Source organism: Lampetra planeri, chromosome 13 (assembly GCF_965212315.1).
Source record: "Lampetra planeri chromosome 13, kcLamPlan1.2.h2, whole genome shotgun sequence".
Taxonomy (NCBI): Eukaryota; Metazoa; Chordata; class Hyperoartia; order Petromyzontiformes; family Petromyzontidae; genus Lampetra; species Lampetra planeri.
Window position 1 is genome coordinate 10015918 of NC_136119.1, and position 22029 is coordinate 10037946.

General features: G+C 41.9%; 1 protein-coding gene across 3 annotated transcripts in view; it reads right to left on the reverse strand.

Moving 5' to 3' along the window:
* Window positions 1-720: 720 nt before the first annotated feature.
* Window positions 721-22029, reverse strand: part of UPF1 (UPF1 RNA helicase and ATPase) — a 31265-nt gene continuing 9956 nt past the window's right edge. The window contains exons 6-24 of one of the 3 annotated variants that reach the window (XM_078600134.1): window positions 19672-19833; window positions 18794-18878; window positions 18380-18478; window positions 17923-18031; window positions 16868-17027; window positions 15656-15774; window positions 13968-14132; window positions 12669-12783; window positions 11169-11312; window positions 10221-10434; window positions 9282-9399; window positions 8520-8676; window positions 7855-7997; window positions 7144-7318; window positions 6810-6891; window positions 6527-6691; window positions 6121-6335; window positions 5470-5596; window positions 721-4567 (exon numbers count right to left, since the gene is read on the reverse strand). In XM_078600134.1, coding sequence (XP_078456260.1) covers window positions 5477-5596; window positions 6121-6335; window positions 6527-6691; window positions 6810-6891; window positions 7144-7318; window positions 7855-7997; window positions 8520-8676; window positions 9282-9399; window positions 10221-10434; window positions 11169-11312; window positions 12669-12783; window positions 13968-14132; window positions 15656-15774; window positions 16868-17027; window positions 17923-18031; window positions 18380-18478; window positions 18794-18878; window positions 19672-19833 — 2547 coding nt within the window. In that variant the 3' untranslated portion in view covers window positions 721-4567; window positions 5470-5476. Of the gene's footprint in view, window positions 4568-5469; window positions 5597-6120; window positions 6336-6526; window positions 6692-6809; window positions 6892-7143; window positions 7319-7854; window positions 7998-8519; window positions 8677-9281; window positions 9400-10220; window positions 10435-11168; window positions 11313-12668; window positions 12784-13967; window positions 14133-15655; window positions 15775-16867; window positions 17028-17922; window positions 18032-18378; window positions 18482-18793; window positions 18879-19671; window positions 19834-22029 lie in introns of all 3 variants that reach the window. The other 2 variants (XM_078600133.1, XM_078600135.1) reach the window with 2 other exon arrangements.

The following is a 22029-nucleotide window of genomic DNA, read 5'->3' on the forward strand; positions in this document are numbered from 1 at the left end:
TAGCTGGTACAGAAAACCTCTGAGCCACTCAAGTCCGAATTTGGGGTCAGCTGGAGTTGTACGAAATAAACCAAAACGCAAATTACTAAAATACCTCCAAACTAAACGCTGTTCATGAGTTAATTAGTCTGTGCAGTTAAACATGCATAATGCAATAGCAATTCTAAATACATATACTTTGCTACCTCACATTTAGTTTCTTTTACAAATAAATTGTTCAAGCCTGTAAGAAAAAAAAGCGTCATCCTGCCACATCCAGTGACGCTCACAGCCTTCAATCTTTGCTTCAGGGTCATGGGAAGGGACTCGGGTTAAACTGTAGAACTGCAGTCGAGGATGTGCACTGCTCTGGCACTTTTAAGAGTTTGATGGGGGAACATTACATAAGATGCGGTAGGAGCAAAGGTAATAGGGCAATATTATTAGGTATGATGTACACATCGTTTTTAAGAGACACACACAGGTCTTCTCCCAGAAGCCGAGGTGGACCAGTGACCCCAGAACCAACCTGCTTAGCGTTGCTTCATGATGAACATTGGACAAGCAAACACAACGGTAAAGTCAACGTACAGACTCGGGCTCTGAGAACCAACGACATTGCTTTTGAGCAGTCCGATTGCACTAACTAAAAGGCGGTGGGGGATGCACAAATTAATCAATGCTTGCCATCTGTTCTAGGTAAAATAATTCTGAATAAAAAAAATTGAATGCAATAAAATATTGAAACAAAGTTCAAACTTTATTTTCGACAGCCTAACACCAAGAAAAATGCGCCGTTCCAGTATGCAGCCACAAACACGAGCACAAATTAATTCTCGCAAAAAGGATAACCAGCCAGTATTGGTGAATCAGCTAAACGAGATCCTTTTCCGTGCAAAAAATGAAGTCAAATGAACCACATTACAGCTGCATTGTGAAAACATTCTGTGTAACTTTGAATTTTAGTTTTTATTTTGCTACAAAATATAAGGAGTTGATTTTTTCTAATTTGAGATAAAGTTGGTGACCAAAACATACTTTAACTATTTGCTATATCCAATCTGACAGATAAAAAAGCTTTGGAAAATCTTGCAAAGCAAGGTTTCATTTGAATGCATAATATAACGTTCCAATAGCAGGTATCAGCAAGCTATCTTATACAGCTCTATGATGAGCACAATGCAAGTTTGAACCCAAATTACTGTTCAAATGGATTTCAAATTGCATAATTTATAGAAATATAATTCACATTACAGCCCTTGCATGTATGGCCACTGTTAATTTTCTCAGCCTTTTGAATTTAAATTATCTTGCAAGTACAGAAAAATCCGTGACATTTTTTGAATATTTTATTTGCTTGTAAATAAATAAAATGGGCATGAATTCAAATCTACGTTCAATCTTAGTCTACATTTTAGTTTAGTCCTAGACCTGGATACTCTTTACGATAACCTGTAACCTCTTTCATGAAAAATGTTAAAGAACCCAATTCACGTGGTAGTGAATAGTATTTTTTTCATCATTTGACAAAAAAAATGGCCAAAAGCTGATGTTTCAGCTGTTTTGTCAAAATACGAATCTGGCCCAAAGTTAGTGTCCCCACAATCAAGCGACCAATTGTCGATGCTCCTCTCGGTTAAAGGCACAGCCAGTTAGGAGAACATGTAATATCCCTACGGCAGAAGCCTAAACGCGGCACTCCGCATCAAGGACGAGTCAAATCCTTTGGTTATCCTGAACAGCCAAGAGTGCAGCAGTGTCATGAAGACCATGCAGCATGTGGCTCATTCACCACAAACTCATTGTTGGACACTGCGGCACTGTTCAGTGGGCGCGCTGTGCATTCATGTCAAAATTAAGATCGACGCACAACCAAAAATTGGCGCTTTACGAGTTGACATCTGATCGTTCAAAAATTATTAGTAAAAACTGTTGTTCCTTTTAAATCTTGTTGTTTGTGTAAGTCTTACAGTCCACAAAGCGTATTTCTGGTCTTTCAATATTGTTTAAAAGATACTACGAATATTATAGTCCAATTTAGATAAAAACTGAGGTGGGGGACGAGGAACAAAAACTTTGATATGGGGGGGGGGGGATGTCGAAAATGAATTGTACATCAACTGCCTACGTATAAAGCTTACTTACAATATCATTAACGGAAAGAGATGTCAAACCCTCACATTAATTAATGTCCAGATTGTTGACTTCCTTGCTCCAGTGCATTTTGCGAAAATATAAAGCGAGCCAAAAAATAAACACCACGTCACCTGTGGGTGGTGTAAGGCTGAGAAAATTAAAATGGCAAGACAGAGAAACGTCATCACATCGGTGTAAAGCAAATTATCTGACTGCCGACTCAAAACATAAAATGAAAACTGCAGCGACAGATTGACTACTGGCGAAAAAGCACACACAACAGCACAAGATATAGATTTTTGGAATCATCAATCAACTGTTTGACATTTAGCTTCACACTTTACTGTGTAACGTAAGATCTAATTTCAGACTTCCAACTGAAGTTAAGCAGTGCAACATGTGGAGTTTAAGGTGCATAACATGGAGCTGCAAGCAAGTACATTTTATTCCAAGCTGCAGGCTCCTTGAGCAATGTTTGACATACGGCACTACGTAACCTTAGTTGAGATGCACAAGACAGTGTCGCACCATTTAACTTCAGCTTTAACCAGTGAAAGGATAACTACTTCTAAATAAGAAATCTGAGCAGGCTAATCTATTCGTGAAAGAAAATAGCCATAGACAAAAGTAACACATACTGAACAGCCTCTATGCCCTTAAAATAAGTCACAAAGAACAGAAGCACACCGCACATTACTTTCAACATTCCCAAAGAACAAGAGTCTGCTGTTCCCAATGGTTCCATGCATATTTTGGAGCATCGCAACAACGATGGCGCTCACAGCTGCGAGCAGACGCAAGCTGCAAGGTGGCCCCTTGTCCTGCTACGGCCTCGCTTTAGGTGTAAGTGTTGAGAAGTCACAGAGATGGCCGACCAGAAGCCTTGTTCCAAACAGCTGGGTAGTGCAGTCCTAAGCCTAGAAATGTTGCTGCACAATGAGACAGCTACCAGCGGATGTAAACGGTGGAAAAGATTCTGGCACTTCTGGGGAACCTCGTCACAGTTGTACCGACATTAACGTGACTCATTCAACTTCAAATCAACTGGCCTCGCAGCCATGGTGAAACAACGCTGTGGTGGTGGCTGTCCCCTTGATTTTATGAATGAGGTGCTTACGGAGACAAAAGTGGCAAGTTTCCACCACTTGACTAAATCAGTAATTCCTGCCAGTTTTTTTGTTTTGTTTGCTTCTGTCTCAAGTTCTTGGAAGGGGAACCATACCAAAGGCAGGTTGCTTGGACAGACCTCCGCTGCCAATTTCCACTGAACACCACAGGCAAGTAGACCATCCCTGCTTGGTCTCGTGCTACCGTTCGCTCGCTGAGCACTTCCCTTGTCCACGCTGGCCTCATGATTGGTGGCCCACGGTCTGTCTCTCTCCAGACTGCTCTTTCTGCGTCACCACTCCCCACCGTACAGGTGGACACACGCACCACCCATGGCAGAGCTCTCCCCTGCTGCGGCATGGCCGAGCCTACCCTGTGCCTCGCACATCACGCGACTTGCGTCCGTATCCGTAACTGCACACGCAACTGCCAATGTCAAGCCCAACAAGCTGGCCTCTTGCAGAGTGATGCTATTAAAATGCCTTTTGTCTTTACATTTTAAAATTAAAATAATTAAATAAAAGCAAACTGGAAGAACCGCTCCAAACAGATGAATGTATTATCTCAAAGCACTTAGGAGCTGGTCCCATGTTAGGTGAGATTTGCCTGCTTACCAAGGAACTTAATGCAAATTTATGAAAGCAAACTACATGGGGTACTGTAGTCATTGAACTGTCAAGGACTTTGAGGCTGATGTGATTTACTCTGATTTACTCTGCCAAAGTCTAGTCGCTTATGTGACTTTCAGTTAATAAAGAAAATAATAAACAAAAATAAAATGTAAAACAAGGCAACGGTGGCGTCGACAAACTAAGCAATACAAGGGCATAGTCAATCCACCAGCTTCCACCTCTCCCACTTAATTGCTTTGACACTTCCTTCACAGCTGACAGGTCTAGCGACGGATTTTCTGACCGGCAGGGGCTTCCCTGGCCGTATGCACCCTTACCACGCGACAGCCGGGCAATGCCAAGGCAAGCCAGGCGTTCCTATGGCGTCCATGCGTGTCGCGCCCACAGCTCTGGGCGACCGTGCCTCCTGGCGTGTGCGCCACCATTCCGTGTGTGCGCCACCATTCCGTGTGTGCGCCACCATTCCGTGTGTGCGCCACCATTCCGTGTGTGCACCACCATTCCCCACCCCCCTCTCGCATCCCTTCATTCGTGCGTCTGTCTGTTGGTCACGCGGTCCCTGTGGTCTGCCTCTTCCTCCTGCATTCCCCTCCTTCGTCAGTCCATTCTCCGATGGGTCGGTCGATGCGGCGGTAGCAGTTTTTCCTCGTTGTGTTTGCGATTTCTCTCTTGGTCACCAAGCCTTCTCCAGGCCCAGCTGCTTAGACCTACACCTGCACAAATTAAATTGATGTTGCGTTACATTGCTCGGGCTCAGTGCTACGCAAATACATATACTAACACGGACTGAACATTTCTCACCATCGTCAAGTTTCCTCGAAATAATGCATTCTGGGTGAACATTTTGTTTCAGGCCACTACTCAAAAGGTTAACGTACTGTATATTTCATTATGAGGCACAGTTAATGACACTAGTGGTGAGGTATTTCTGTCTGTGCTTGCACAAGGATGCCTAATACAGTCCTATTAAGTTTTATTCTGAAAAATATTGCATGTACATCTTACTGCTTGCCCGCTTTCCATTGGTTGCAGCATCACAATTTTGCAAAACTAACAAAAAGCAGCTATTCAAAATACAGCGACAGATTATAGATTCCCCTTTTAAAACCTCCAGATGCAAATCTTTCTAGGCCTATGTTAACCCCCAATAAATTGGCTATTAAATGTTTGAACTTAGACCTATAATAGGTTGTATATGGAGGTTTTTAAGTGTGCTGAAGTAATTGACATCAGTTTTTCAAATAGAAAAAAATGCCAAGTTTGTAATTGAAAAAAACAGCTTTTTGGAATGTTTTACGTATGGGCACAGGATCGACTATATGGGTACCACATTTCATCTCTCCAGCCATTCTAGAACATTATTATAATTGACATACCCCTCCACTCACAACTAAATGAGATTATTGTTCAAAAAGCGAATAAAATATCAAAACCAAAAAAAGCTAAATTAATTATCATATTATATGGCCAATTCCTTACACAAAGCAACAGGTACCAATACACACACACTATCAGATGACAAAAAACAAAACCTGAGCACTGCGTACACGTCCCACTACACAACGACGAGATGCAGTGTACAACAGGGTTGGTCATTTTTTTTGGGGCCCCTCACCTGCTTTCTAGTACTGCGACAGCCCCGCCATGCCGCTGTGCTGATAGGCGCGCTCGCCTTGGTACGTCGAGTCCTGAGACAGCGCCACATCCATCTGCGACTTGAACTCATCCCCGAGGTAACTGTCCTGCAACACCAAAGGTGGTGGCACAGACGACGTGACGTTGCAGGACCGCGCAGCGGTTTCTTGGAATTACTCCTCGAGGCAGCTTCAAAACATAGTAATCAGGCCAGGCCAAGCTAACATCAAGCAAACACGGTATTCTTAATATTCAGGGCTTTGTTTGAGATTAGTAATCTTTCTAGATTTGAAGCTTTCGTGACTGCAAGGATTCATACTCTTAGGTTTTTTCGGTAAAGGCACGTATTATTTTATTATTTATTTTTTACCTACGTGACTTTACCAAAAAAACTTAAGAGTATTAGTCATCTTCTTCTTCTTTGGCATGGCCGATGTAGATACAGAGCAACAACTACAATTTCACATTCAGGTGATCGAGCCAGATAACTGCGTCAGGAGCAGTGCAATGTGTATCGCTGCGATGTCTCCTTGTATTTGTGGATTTGGCATTGCGTCGTTATAGGTTAGTCACAACGCGACGACCACACACAACGCTGACAATGACAGCATAAACAATTGGCATAATTTACCTGTGAGAGTTCGGGCTGGGAGAGGCCCGGCTGACTCATCTGCGAAGGCTGACTCATGGACATGAAGCCCTGCGTGAGAGGGCCCTGCGAGAAGGGCTGCGAGCCCACGTCCTGGCTGGCCTGGCTGTCCACGAGGCCGTTGCCCGTGCTCCGTCCCGTTCCACGCGGGCGTTGCTGTTTGCCCTTGCCTGGCTTGCCACGGCCCATCCCGCGGCCTGAAAAACACATGGGCGCACGCAACCCCCCACACGCAGCGACAATGCACGTAGCTTATATAACGGCTATTTTGAATAACCGCAATCGTGAAAACAACTCGCCACAGATCAATCAACCAATAAGTGATGCTGTCACCACATTTTCATCTTTTCATTGAACTGGACAGGCAAAGAAGCAAGAAGATGCCCACCCATTGGAGGTCCATTCATCTGGCCATAATAGGCTGGCGGAGGCATCGGTGGCATCATCATGTTGAAAGGGATAGGCAAGTTAAAGGCAGCTGGGTGTCCTGGATTGGGCCCAATCATTCCCATCTGGTCATGAGTCTGAAAGTAACTGTTGTGTGGAGCTCGACCTGTACAGACACACAAACGAAAAATCACCCTCCACTATCACAAACAGAAAACTATTCACAACGATCAACACCAATGACGTCAAGTTATTATTGCTGCTTCAAAGGAATGCGCTCTGACCCGGTCCGCTCCGGTCGTACACGCTGCCCGGAATCATGGCCTCTCTTGCATCATACATCGCCGTGCTCATGAATCGACCGCCCTGTATGTGCACACAGACAGAGCACAGAAACATACACCCCATTACTCCTTCCAGAATAAAATCTAACTTAATTTTCTCAACATCACACTTCTAATGAATCCTAGACAAGTGCAAACACTCACCAAATATTCCCAAGGTTTTGGCAGGAAATACTATTTTAGCCGTTCAATTGAACTGAATAATTACTTTTTTTGGTACATGTAATAGCAATGTATGTAGGCGGTGGTGGAGTAGCATGCTGTGGCGACGTACGGGGTTGACGGTGTTGACAAGTTTGCGAGGCTTGCTGAACTGCATGAGGCTCTCGCGCAGGTTGTTCAGAGGTCCTTCGACAAGCACCTTCTGCTCCTTGTAGTAGTTGAGCAGATGGTTCCACAGAGGCTGCTTGGATAAAGCCTTTGGGTTGCCCACAATAATGACACCATACCTGCACGAAAGTCACCGCGACCACCATCGCAACCACAGACATGATTGTATTAAGCTAAATTAAGTGTAAAATATCATGATGCATGAGCATGTTGAGTTTTGAATCCGTTTAATCACTTGAAAGAAATAATCCATGAAGCATGCCGACATTGAAATGCCGTGTTACACGTGAGCCATTAAGCATCATGGCAGTTATAGTTGCAAAAAATGGACAGATGCCCGATAAAGCCCCGTCACAAAAATACTGAATGACATTATGGTTTACCCATAAAAGTGTTCACATCATCATTTAGAACCCACTAAGGTGGACAACTACATATTTTACAACCACTCTTAACAAAATCTTTACATTTTCGATTTAAAGCTTTCGTGACTGCAGGGATTCATATTCAAAATCTTTACTTCCATATCAGAACACAATTTCAATGCTATACGTTGTGCTGTGGAGCAGAGCAAACAAGAACCAAAGCCGTAAGCCTGAGTACTCAATTTCAGAGCACTCTGCGAGCTATCATAGGGGGGATGAACACGTCATACTTGGCTCGCGTGAGGGCCACATTGAGTCGACGAGGATCGTTGAGGAAGCCGATGCCCTGGTGCTCGTTGGCACGAACGCATGACAGGATGATGAAGTCCTTCTCGCGACCCTGGAATGCATCCACGCTGGCAATCTCCACCTCCTGTATGGTGGGCAGGACACACGAAATTAGCACCATTCGTGAAACGTATTGCGAGCGGTACTTTTATCCTGCTTTTCAATTTGCTGCTTCAGTGAACTTACACGTAAGATAACAAGTCGATGAAATATAACAGGTTTTTAATAATGTCACAGAGAAACAATAAATTGCCATTTTTGCCAACTGGTGTTAACAAAATAAGAGGTTTACAAAGATACTCTTAAACACATTTATAGTAAGTGATGTTGGTTTGTGGGTAATGTCCGATCACGGACTCACAGAATGAGAATCAGTCGAGAAAGACTGATGAGGCTACCATGTTTGTGAGGCAATGTGAAGTAATCGTGTTATGCTTGAAACGGTAAAAATGGTAAGAGATGCATTGGCCATTTCAAGACTTGTTAACAATCTTCAAAAGTCGTAAAAAAATTCACCTCGAAAGATGCGAGTAAAGTGAACACATTATCATCAGAATATGTATTTATACTGGAGGAATCCAATGAGATGTCCAGTAGGTACACACACCTGGTAGAGCTTGGCATGCAGGGAGCCGCTGAACTGCATGTACTGCACCAGGTACGAGCGCTGACCCTCATAAGGCGTGATGATACCGATCTGGTCTGGCTTGGCTCCAGCCTTCAGGAGGCGTGTTGTGATCTTCTCCACGTTCGAGGCCTCAGTCCTACACAACATTTGGCTTTAAGCATGAGCCAACAACACACACTCTCTCTGTTCAGCCTGGTGGCTCAGCGGTAGGGTGAGCAGCTCGCAATCGCAAGGTTATGGGTTCAAATACTGGGGAAGGAGGTTGGGTGGGGGGGTCTATACAACGACTGACACGTTGTAGGGAGTAAACAGTGGTTGCCTTATAGATAGACTCGCCCCCGCCATAGGAATGTGGAATTGCCGTCACTAGCTCAGGCATAAAATCACTTGACATTTTTTTTTTATATACTATAATGTGCGACATCCGAGACCAAATCATAGATAGAAAAAAATGTCCTGCGTACATCCAAAGTGTTATTGTACATATACAAAGCGTAACTTGTAAATTTTCCAATCATTAGTCTTTAGTTCATGGTCACTGACCCCAAGAACTTGCTTTATTCTTACAAATGGGAAATAATGGAGAGAATATGTAGATATATATATAAAACGCATACATTTATTTTACATTGATGTAAATCTCGCACAGCATGTGGCAATATTAAGCCAGAGCAGACAATTGCATTGACCCCCGCAGTGGGGTCAACATTCTCTGCTCCTCATTAGCGAGTGAGACATCACCTGTTGAGATAAGAGGTGCCAGAGCTTGCTATCTCCTCCTGGCCTTGGGTCACATAGAAGAACATTGGCTTGTCAGGCTGAGTCCACGTGAAGTCAAAGCCTTTCTTGACACGCTCCGCTGAAACAACAAGCCCAAATATCTACGTGTCAAGAAAATATTTTCGAAGCCCGCTTAAAAGATTAAACCCAATAAACAATCGCTATTATCTTGCAGATATGTACCTAAGATGTGCCCCGGTCTGTCCTACACAAACCTGAATCTTCATTAGTAAAAGAATTAAAAAAAACTCAGGCGCATCATTACAGCACATAGGTGACAAAACTGCTACATAACTCCCATGCTTTTCAATACATCAATGTAATGACATCGCTATAATTATGTCACCCATAAGCATAACTTTAAAGTATTTTTTGCTCATTAACAAAGCTTCAAGCCTGTGGATAAACTGGAAGACAAAAGGTAGGTAGTTACAAAGATGCGCTGTTTGTTTCTGGTGTTGCATCTTACTTTCAATAAATGTGACATTTTCCTCCTAGATGTGTCATCAAGATAATATGAAAAATTGGATATTTATTTACTTTTGCAGTTTCCTATTAACAATACACTCTAAACATGTCTTGGCCAATTTATGAAATAATCCCACAACCTATGTTATTGTAGGCCGTCTACTTTTCCACTTAGTAGTGCTGTAATCTAGATCCTGTTTATAAATCAACAATATGCGAATAGCCAAGAAGAACAATATGCAACATCAGGAAAATAAAGCTGTACTTCATTCTAAGAGCTTTCATTTTCAAAGATCTTTTTTTATTTGTATGGTTACACACACTGCCATTTTATACCAAACCTACAAAAACATCCAGAAATAAAGCACAACGCAGATCTGCTAAATTGAACACGAAGTCATGTAGAGCACAGCTGTGCGGAGTATTTTGTACCAGCAGTGACGCCGTTCTGAAGCGAGCCTTCGTAGAAGATGTTGGAAGGGAAGGCACTCAGTGCTGGGTGCATGCGGTACTGCACTTGCAGGCGGATGGGCCGGATGCCCAGCACCACCAACCGCTCAAACAACGACTGACATAGTCCAGCCTTGGCTGCCTTCTTGCACATAACCACGGGGCCCAGCTGGCAGTGGTCGCCCACCAGAATCAGCTACACACACGGATGCAGATGCCACGTTAGTAACACCCCTCCCTCCACGAGCAGCAGTCACTTTCAACACACACAAGTCACATGTCTTGCCATAATAGAGGTCTTTTGCGTTAGATCGCGTAAATATATACATGTGTCCATACTGTTTTTTTCGGTAAAGTCACGAAGGTTAAAAAATATAATGAAATAAAAGCAATTTTTTTATTTTTTTATTTATTTTATATATTTTTTACCTACGTGACTTTACCGAAAAAACCAAAGAGTATGGATCCTTGCAGTCACGAAAACTTCAAATCTAGAATATTTTAACACATTTATATATTTACGCGATCTAACCCAAAAGACGTCTATTATGGATGATATTGGTCGCGAAAGCCTACGTGTTAAACTCACATGTCTTGCCATTGGCATAAACCTCCATTCTGCCCTCACATTCACCGTGCCATCCACACAAAACAGGCTGATGTGTCAGAGGCACCTACACTTGAAAACAACATTTTACAAAGAGTCTGCCAAAACAGCCGATTCACCAGTTACATCGCTCGGGAACATAAAAGTTAATTATTTGTGGCTTAAAAGGTCCCACCCGAAAGGCTGGCATTACTTCATAATGCCAAACCCAAATTAATACCGCCGGCAACTATTTAACAGTTCTATAAATAGGCATGGCCTAATACTCTGAGGAGCGCACACGACCCTGAAGACACCAAAAGCTGCCACCTTTCGTGCCATACCTGCTTTGCACCGAGGACAGTGGGCACCATGCACTCGGGCTCCGTGGCCTGGGTGCTCTCGTCAATCAAAATGGAGCGGTACTGCATCTTGGCCAAACGAGGGTCACCGGCTCCCACGCAAGTGCAGCATATCACGTCCGCATTCTGAAAAACCAACGTTCTGCATCAACACACATTGCAAACGTGCCTTGCGGACATCAGGGCTACAGGCATACACTTAAGGCTTGTTGCAAATGGCAAAAAATTAGGTGCAATGTGATTCATTAAAAAAACTTGTTAGTTTAAGAATTGATAATAAGAACAAGTAATTGGATACAAGGGGATGTATATGCGGGTTCGTGTTAACTGTTTTCTGTGACCGTCAAGATTAATGGTGAACATTGAAAATCACTGATGAAACGATCTGGCTCTGGGGGTCTGAAGGAATAACTCCAAACCTTAAGAATCATCCATCATCATCCAAATCATAAGAGAGCTTTAACCTGGCTCTATGAGACTTACACATGAACAATTCTTAGAATCCTCAAGGTGCCTTTGTTTAGGTCTCTGAGCCACAGCCTAAATATTCCTGAGTCTGGCACATTGAGCTTTGGGAATTAACAATGAACACCGAGATTTATGAATGTGTGTTAAACTAACTTTCTTAGCCCACTGTGCATTGTGATGCCAATGTCCAACGTGTGATTTGACTTTCTGGTAACAGGTGCAACTTATTACTATAGATTAGGTAAAATTAACCAACAGTATAGTTGTTTCTTTGTATTTTATACATTACCCTCGAAAAAACAGCTATGTTACGAGTGTAGCGTGATTCAATTCATACTCGGCACAATTACTTTGTCTGAAGACATACCTCCTCCTTTAGGTACAAGAGAGAAATATCATTAAAAATAATTGGACGAGCATGTGGGCAGTGTCAAATTGTTACCGCAAGTGAAACCTGAAGACATGTCAGCATTTACAGAAACTTCAGCGAACATTTTAAAAAATCAATGGCTTAAATTTCGATTTAAAGCTTTCGTGACTGCAGGGATTCATCTTCTTGGTTCTTTCGGTAAAGTGACTTTACCGAAAGAACCACGAAGATAAATCAATGGCTTGTTTAACCGGTCCCTTAAGAATAAATTGCAAAACACATTTGTCTTGCACAAAACTAAACAAGCGCATCGGAATGCGCCGCGATAGTTGGCGGCGTAATTCACATTTGTAAGTTGTGGGGGGAGAGCATGGGGGGTGAGAGCACCATTGCTGTGAGCGTGGGCATGCAGGTGAAGTGGCATGTTGATCATGACAACGGTAGTTGGCATGGAGCTGTTTGGTGGTGGCAGAGTTGTGGGTGGGTGGGTAAATACATAAATGTTGTAACGTTTTGACCTGCCCCTACTAGATATCTGTGAAAACGAGCTTTATAGCTCATCGGATTCCTCCAGTGTAAATAAATATTCAGATTCTGATTCTGAATATATATGCTTGGTGCAGCCGTTTACTTTGTGCCCTCACCATCAGCAGCTCACGCTCCGCATTCCTCTTGAGGGCCCGGTACCGTTTCTCATCGGCGGAAGACAGCTCTCCGGTCTCATCCTTTAGCTGTTGCAGCTTCTGCAGCTCCGGCAAGCTACACCAAGAGCACACCAGTCCATGGTTACCATCCGTTGTTAAAACTCGTCACTAGTACAACACACCGGTGTGTTGGAGAGCAAAGCCAAAACATTTACAATGTGAGTACGACGTTTCTCCAGTAATTACAACAGCCAGATTTGTGGAGAAGTCCACCTGTTTCGTTCCTTATATAGAGGCATAGATGTGGTAACCACACTTCTGCGCTCTTGCGCAAAGTGGGGGGGGGGGAGATTAATGAGTCAACATACATTATGCACACGCATTATGCGAGCCCTTTGATCTTGTCCTTCCTGTCTATTGTATTTATTAAAATAGCCCTACCAACGGTAATCCCTATTGAAGTATGGTGCTCTGTATACACATGCATTCAAACAATCTATTATTTGAGTATTCGCTTCCACGCAGCACTAAGTCTGGTAGCTATCCGAAAGGTTAAAATTATTTTTCTTTCTTTCAATTTCGAAAGATTCTCTAATTAGTCTTGGCCAGTAGCAACTCGTTTTGCACAGAACTTCAACATTATCAAAATCTATTGAGTATCCTTGTTCGCAAACGTGTTCTGCTACTGCTGACAGTTGTATTTGGGAGTATTTAATATTTCTCTGATGTTCTTTTCGTATCGTGCTGATCATTCGTCCTATTTGCCCAACATTGCATTTGCCACAAGTGCAGTTAATAATCCTTTACACACCTTCTGTTGATGGCTTCGGGAATACATCTTTTGTACCAGATATTAACTTCTGTATTTTATGTACTGTGCCAAATCTGACTCGGATGTTTTGTTTTTCCAAACATCTGGCTGGTTTATCAGCTACTCCCGCAATGTACGGTATTTGTATCGTTTTAATTACTTAGGCAGTTTCAATGCTCGTGTTATTGGATTTGGTTTTGGTATTAAATGCCCTGTTATTTGTGCATCATTATAACCGTTCATTTGCAGCGCTTCTTTAACATGTTTAATTTCACTTCTCAGACTGTCACATGTGACACTTTCTAAGCTCGACGAATGAGCATCTTGATAACAGCAGATTTCTGTGCGGGGTGATGGTGCGACTCTGCATTCAGATAGGCGTCAGTATGTGTTTTCTTTCGGTAAACGCTGTGTTATTTTACCATTTCGCCCTTGTCCGAGCAGAATATCCATATAAAGGAGAGACAACAACAGGGGGTAGAACTCACCTGTCCATATTGCGTATTTGGTTGTGCAGAGCGAGGAAGGAGACGGGGGAGTCGATGGCTTCCCTGCTCTTGGCACACAACCGCACCACCTTGAGACCCGTGCGGTGGATCTTCTCCGTCAGCTGGTCCACTGCGATGTTACTGGGGGCGCACACCAGCACGGGCCTGTACGCAGAACAAGCACCCACACCAAGCTTCACCAACAGTACTGACATTAGCAAAGATTGACAGTTTCTCATTTTAAGCAAGCTTAACTCGTAGATGAGCAGGAACGGCAATGCCAAAGACTCGTAGCAAACAATCAGTAGGCATATGAAACCAACAATCAAACTAACACACATAATTGTACCCAAGGTCACAACCTAACCGCCGAATTGGATGACGATGCACAAAAATATGTTGTGGTCAAATATTCCCTTGTACCATTTTTTCGAAGGTAATCCACTGCTTATGATAAATCCAGTCTAACTTGCAAAGTTAAATATAATTCGAATGTAATAATGCTGTGAAAATCTTCAACCATTGAATTGAAAATAAAATTACATTAACCCACAGAACAGAGATCTGAGTCAAACACACTCACAATTAACTACCCATCCATATTAGATTCCAAAATGAAATGTACTCCAATTAGTAAGGGTAGCATAAAAACAAGGCAACCTCATTTTCATGAGTGTAAATCAGTTGAAGCAAGCACAAAGAGAAAAGAACACAAAAATATTAAAAAGCACATCCAACATTTTTCACTTGGGGAGCATTTTGTTAACATATCAATAACCTGCATACAAAATATGCTGAATAGTTTAAGCAGAATGAGTCAGCTGCGCTTCTGCTGCAGACTGTGATGCATGCCAGCACACTCGACTGCATGGGCAATACTATTTACAAGCAATAAATAACTCTGTAAACTACACTTGGTAACACCTGTGCGCCATTGCAATGTAGTGCGACTAAAATGGAACCCACAATTGCAGCACGATAAACATTTAAAGTTACATTTTATTTAGTTTCAGGAGCCCCACCCTTCCACAATGCTTTCACCTTATTGGAACTAAGGAGCCACTATTATGCCTCTATGCAATTCCAACAGCATGGGACTGCACACTCGTGTACCCACTGACTTACGTTTCTACTAAAGCTCTTCACGTTCATCAATGACACGTTACTACGAGTTAGACTGGCATGGACTTTGCACAACTTTCCGACACAGCAAACAAACTGGCACTGTATTTGCCAAGCAAGCAGAGCCACAGGGGGAGAAGACAATCTTCCACTGAATGTGCCAAGCCAGCAGAACCCACAGGGAAAAATTAACCCGTAAAAACAAAGTTTTCACTATAAATCCTTTATATGCGTGGCATCGGGACGGCTAGAGTCCTCTCGTCCTCTGGCTTGAGATGGCTGCCACCTATGGGTCAGATGATTGTGTGCCAGCATTAACAAATTGGTAAATAAATATTTTTAAAAAATTCCCTAAACAGTGTCAAATTTAGGAAAAAAATTTTCACGAAAATTCATTGTCACGCACAACGAGTCTGTGTGCAAAATGTCAGCTCGATTGGATCACGGGAAGTGGGTTAAAAAACGACCGAAAGATTTGCACGGTCCTAAGCAAGCAAGCAAACTTAATATAAAGGATTTAAAAAGACTGTCAACCACTACACTGCTTTACATATGAAAGCACTGACCCGCTGTTCTGCTTGGCCAAGTGGTAAACGATGGTGGCAGAGGTGACGGTCTTCCCAGTGCCAGGGGGACCCTGGATGAGGCTGAGTGGACGCTGCAGCACAGTCTTCACAGCGTACACCTGGAAACACACGAGGCAATGGGTGTACATATTTTACACTTAGTAATGCGTGTAGCCTTCTTAGAGTGCTATTTTTAGACATCCCGTTTCACTTCTTCAAAATTTTATTTTTATTGACGAAAGATGAAACTTAGCAGAGGATTACCAGCTTACTGTGAAATAGTTGTGTACTATATGCAGTGTTTTGTAAATGTTAAAAATAACGATTCAAGGTATTTTGTACGCGAGTAAAAACACTCACCATGCATAACCTCAATCATGAATAAAAAATATATATTTTGAATGTCATATATTGGTCATTGACTGATAAAGTATATTGGTCATTGACTGATAAAGTGGCTGCCAACTTATTTAGGTGAGAACACGATCATGAAAATACAAAACACACCTCTCTTTTCCATGTTATTGCAGGGCAAGACCAAAATAGGATAGAACCTATCTATGCCCCTGCCTGCTTCCCAGATAACATCGCTCAATGTAAATTTCATGATTTAGTAATCGATCTGATACTGCCGTTATTATTTAAATGAAACCCACGTTTAAAACGGAGACCGTGTACATTTGTTTAATAAAACTAAGCATGAACAATGTATAAACGTAGCAGCCTGAAAAAATGTGAAACAAACGAAAAAAGCATTTTTGTTAAAGGAACTGAAACTTAAGGGAAAAAACCGGAATGAAACTGAACCTTAACACCACACATAGTAAATATACAGAAACAACCTGGTCGTACCACCTCAATCAGTATGTAAAAATGTTTACTCAACAATAATACCGTTTTATTACAAATGCTTTAACTTTGTAGATTATGTAGAATAAATACCACATTATCGTGATCGTAGACAACCAAGTCCCTGTAATAATCAAGCGAATGCAAATTTAACCTTGCAAGCTAATGCCAGCTCCTTTTTATTTCATAATTATTATCAAAGACTGTCACAGCAGGGGGGGGGGGAGGAACACAAAAAAAAGGTAGAATTAAATTTCGATTTAAAGCTTTCGTGACTGCAGGGATTCATCTTCTTGGTTCCATTCTACGTGACTTTACCGAAAGAACCAAGAAGAAGAGGTAGAATTGTCAGCAGTGTCACACCTGAGAGTGGTTGAGGTCAGGCAGGCCTGGGGCAGTGAAGCGCTTTGGCAGCATGCACTTGATGAGTACATCCTCCACCTCGTGGCCCAGCAGCTTGTGGTAGATGTATCCAGACACCGAGGTCTCGTCCACCGCAAAGGTCTTCAGGGCGCTCTGCATCCTACACACGTCAACAGACTGTTACTAAAATCGCCTTCATCTCCAAGGGGAGACACCCTAGTTTCAGGAACGGGAAAACTAACTTTTTAAGCACAGCCACATGGCAATAATAGAAAAAATGGAAGCCTCACGTGTTGTGCTCGTTTCGAATTGCATTCACATCCGATGTAAAAGCCGAGTGTTTATAGGCTATTATACGCAGGCTTTCACGGCCATAATTATGTCTCCCAATTGGTTTCTTGCAGGCTAGGTTGTGTAAAAATGTGTCGTGAACCCTGCCCCACCTGACAAAGCCAATTAATTCCGTGCGCTTGCGGGAATTGTTACATTGGTCAGACAGATTGCAAATTAGTATAAAGATGAAAGAACAATCAATGAAATATGAAATACAGACTGAATTATCTGTGATTGCAGAACACGCATGTCATGAAGGGCATAAAGTTGACTTTAAGGTCAAAGACCTGTGTAAAAATAATTATTACTGGCAAAGATTAGAGAATCAATAGCGATTTTGAAAAGCACAAAATAACTTCAACCAAGCAGATAGTTATAAAATGAGTTCTGCCTGGAAATGAATTACAACTAAATAATTTTGATGACAAAGGTAATTGAAAGTATTAAATAACACTTACTTAAATTCATAACTCACTAAACCTCTATAATCAACAATTATTATAACATCTTAATTGAGAATTACTGTGATATTTAAAGAACAAAAATAATTACGGGCATTAAACATTTACTCTTCACATTGTACACTGAACACCAACATTTCAAAGTAGATTTTTGAACATATGTCCTTTGTATGAACATTATAAATATTAGTTTATTTAGGAAAAGGCCATTCAGGATACACCGACATTGAATAAGCACTTATCAAACAATACCTTGCTTACCTGTCAAAGGAGGTTGACTTCCACACAAAATCAACCTGGAAGTTGTGGGTGCACTCTGCTGGCACGCCAGTGTTACTGCGCAACTCAATTGCAATTTCATCTCCAAAGTCTGGGTACAATGTAAAGGAAATCAGACGTATGAAAACTAAAAGCCGAGGCTGTCATTAGTGTTACAGCACAAAAAACACGCACTGCTCTAACTGGTAGGTTGAAAAGGATGAACTAAATTCAATTTTCACAAGGTAGTATGCAACTTTGCCAATGCTCTTGGAAACTGTAATTATCATATTTGGTGAAAATTGTACACAACTATCATTCATATAGCAAGTAGCATTATCAGACATATGTACGCAATTGTCGAAACACACACATCGTGATAATTCAAGAACGGTGTATTTATCATCATTATACAAACATTTATGGACTTTATGATTTGGCAAAATCAGGAAATGGATACTGTCCGGGACTTTGATGACATGGCCAATCCCTTTCCAGGGAGCAGCCAGCTCTCCCTTGTAGCGCAAGCAGATCTCATCCCCTTGCATCAACCGCATGTCTGCTGGAAATCACAAGTAGCAGACAGCACAAGGCCAATGACAAATTGTTCCCAAGTTATTTAATACAAAATTAGCCACAGAGTTCTTGCAGAATTATTAAATTTGTTGTGGACAGCATATAATGCACAAAGGCAAAGCAATGAAAACAATGTAATGCAAACTTAAAAAGTAAACGTTAAACTCACTTACATTACCAAAGGTTAGGAGCAATATCTAAGCAAACGTGAACATGTATATTGTCGATAGGTACCTATACATCCGACGAAGAGCAAAACGAGTATATGGTGCCAAACATAAAAAACTACAAAGCCAACCTGAGTCAGTTTTGGGCAAGCTGAAGAAGGCAATCCTCTTCTTGTTCAGCCCCACATCCCATCTCACGGTTATGTTATCTTGAGTCTAGGGAATGGAAATGTGTGTCAATACACAGACGTTAATCAGTATGTTTCAGGACTGTACAACTGCCAAAGTGTTACACGAATGGAACAATTTCCTGTGCAAGCAACTAGTTGACACACGTGACAAATAAGCAGCAACATAACGTGAAAACAAAGGTTAATTATATCATTAAAATGCCCCTGGAGGTGAACAGTGTACCGAAAGTATTCTATTCCATAAGCCTAATTACTGCCAAACATAATTACCCTCAAAATGTACTTTGTCCAAGCTTTATTTCATGATGTAATAATCATACTACATTATACAAAACATGCACGTAATGCAGTGTAGTTGGAAGCAGCCAATCGCTATCGTCATAGCTCTAGTTCTTCACAGAATTATACAATTAGATCCACCATGAGTGGCACAGTGGTTAACACGTGTGCCTAAAAGCCTAAAAGCAGGAAGCATGCAGGTTCGGTTTCCGACTCGGGTGCCTTTCTGTGTGAAGTTTGCATGTGGTCCCCCTGTTCTGTATGGGTTTGTTCCGGGTCCTCCGGTTTCCCCCATAGCTAAAAACATACAATGTAATTGGTATTGGCCAATTCAGGAACTTCAAAACTTCCGCCTCAAGTGCGGCTTTACTAAATAAATATGGAATCATTATGCTACGCGTGAGCATAACCTAGTGACCAGGTATTTGAAATCAATAATTGAGCCACTCAAATTGTAAAGATCTACCAAAAATTTGATATTTCCATCTAATAAACACCTGGCATTGTACCCCACTTGCACCCAAGCCCTTGGCACTAACCTGGGATTCCTTGAGCTTCTTATCATAGTCGGCCTCCAGCTTGACAAGTGGCCCAAACACATTCTGATACTGGTAGGCATCCTCATAGCGTAGTAACACAGGCTGAGGCTCCTCATCCACGCCTGGCTTCTCCAGGTCCTCCAAGGTGGCATTGGGGTTTTCCTGTAACAGACATGGCAGTGATACAGACTTCCTAGGAAGCACAAACAGAGCTCCCACCCACACTGCATCCAAGGCTCAGCCAGAAATGTTGGTCTCGGATGCATAAAAAAACAGCATATTGTCTGCACACACGTACACCGATGTACATCTTTATATCAAGCTGACAGTTTTTTAGTATTTCTTTAAACACAGCAGACAGTTTTGTATGTGATATTATTCTGTGCATCAGTGGCTCAGTCGATAATGGCTAATTAATACAAGGTCAAAGGCATAGTTATTTGTGTACTACAAATATTGCCTAACAAACTAAAGCACCAGAAAGTGTGAAACTTCCTAAAATGTATGTATGTTAAGTCCATGCTTAACGCGTTTTCGTTATTAGGGCGCGTTTTCGTTATTAGGGAACACTTTTCGCACAACGTGGAATGCACACCGCGGTTTCTGAGCAGTTAACGACAAGAAACTTTGTTGAGTTGTGCGGCTGAGCAACAAGGGAATTCTGGGTATACACGCAAAATGATAATGCGTGGCGTACCTTCATCTCAGCTTTTTTTCCGCCATGGGATAACCGCAGGCTGATTTCAAAGTGCAAATGTGATTAAATTTGCATTATTTTGATTTATATATGCCCAGTAATGTCTAGACAATTCCTCACATACAGTGTTTTCGTTTAAAGCTGCATCTACCGTATTCAATGAGGAATGACTGAACGTAATAGGCTAGTAGGATGCAGGTCGATGTGTGTGTAAGTCATATGCATTCCACAAAACAGTGCCTCTTTTATTTCAGTTTCATTACCATCTGATAATAGCCACTAAACAGTAAGCAATGACTTTGAACGCCTGTCTCCTTAATCTATACTCTCCACATTGCTTAAATCAAAAGCTGATTTGACATGTTGCCAAATAGCAGGCTCCACCTCCTATGTTGCCCTCAAAACACCATTTTAGGTCGCACTCATTACACACAAAGTGCTTGACACAAATGAGTCACAATATCTTGCCAATCTCAAGGAGCATAAACCATAACACGGACTCGGGTCATCATTGCAGCAGCGGCTTTTGGCTGGCCATCGAACAAAGACAGTCACTGCATCGCACGCTTTCAGATGCGCTTCTGCGGCCGTCTGGAACGCTCTTCCTTACGATATTAAGAAGCCACTGGCGCTATGCACTTTTAAATCTAGATTGAAAACGAATTTCTTTATAAATAGCTGTTGTGTTTAGTTTCTTGTCCTTCCCCCACACCTCCAATTAGCATGGTTGGCTGCGTATGGTGCGAAAGTTCAACATGCATACATACATTTGAATCTGTGTTCAGACACCTGTTTCCTGTTATAAGCAGCCCTGTGCCCTTTAGGCCAAATAAGCAATTTGATTCCGTAATGTTTCCACAATGTGTGATATGATTGATGAATATATGTAGCAGTATATATGTACACTGCTCCAAAAGCTTTACTTAGACCTGTTTTTTTACTTTGCACCATCAACCTTTATTTACAAAATTACTTTGCAGCATGCACAACACAAACTATTCAAGCAAAGAAAACATTACGTTTACCACTGTATAACACTCGGTAGATATAAGAAATGTAGCTAATTCATTCAATAATCATATGAAATTCAATTAGTCTAATTAGTCTTGAGCAAGATCTTTCAATAAGAATTGTATTAGAAGTAATGTTAGAAATGTTCCATAATTTCCCTTTGACCAGTCATCCTTCCCCACACTGCTAAAGCTTGCCCAGTGTCAATGTTTCCAGATAGCCGTGTGTTTCATGCTCAAATATAGAGCAGTGCTCATCTCAGTCTATTCAACTAAAACTATTTTATTTTACCAGGTAAGGCCCACTGAGCTATATAGCTCTTTTTCACAAGTGACCTGGCCACAAATGATAGCTCAACAAAAGTGGCTAATCATGTGGAAATTTATAGCAGCCAAATAATGTGAACGCACGTTGTGGATTTTAAATGTGGAGGGAAAAACCGGAGGACCCGGAAAAAAATCCACGTGACCACGGGGAGAACATGCAAACTCCAAATATACAGGCGTCAGGATCAAACCACAACCTCTTGCATACCAGGCGAGGTAGTTAACATCTCGCTACCGTGGCACCCTGAGCCAACGTTTGGGAACTTGACATTTTATGGCGGGTGCCAGTCTCTGACTCGGACAACCACCCATGTGTTTTAGCAC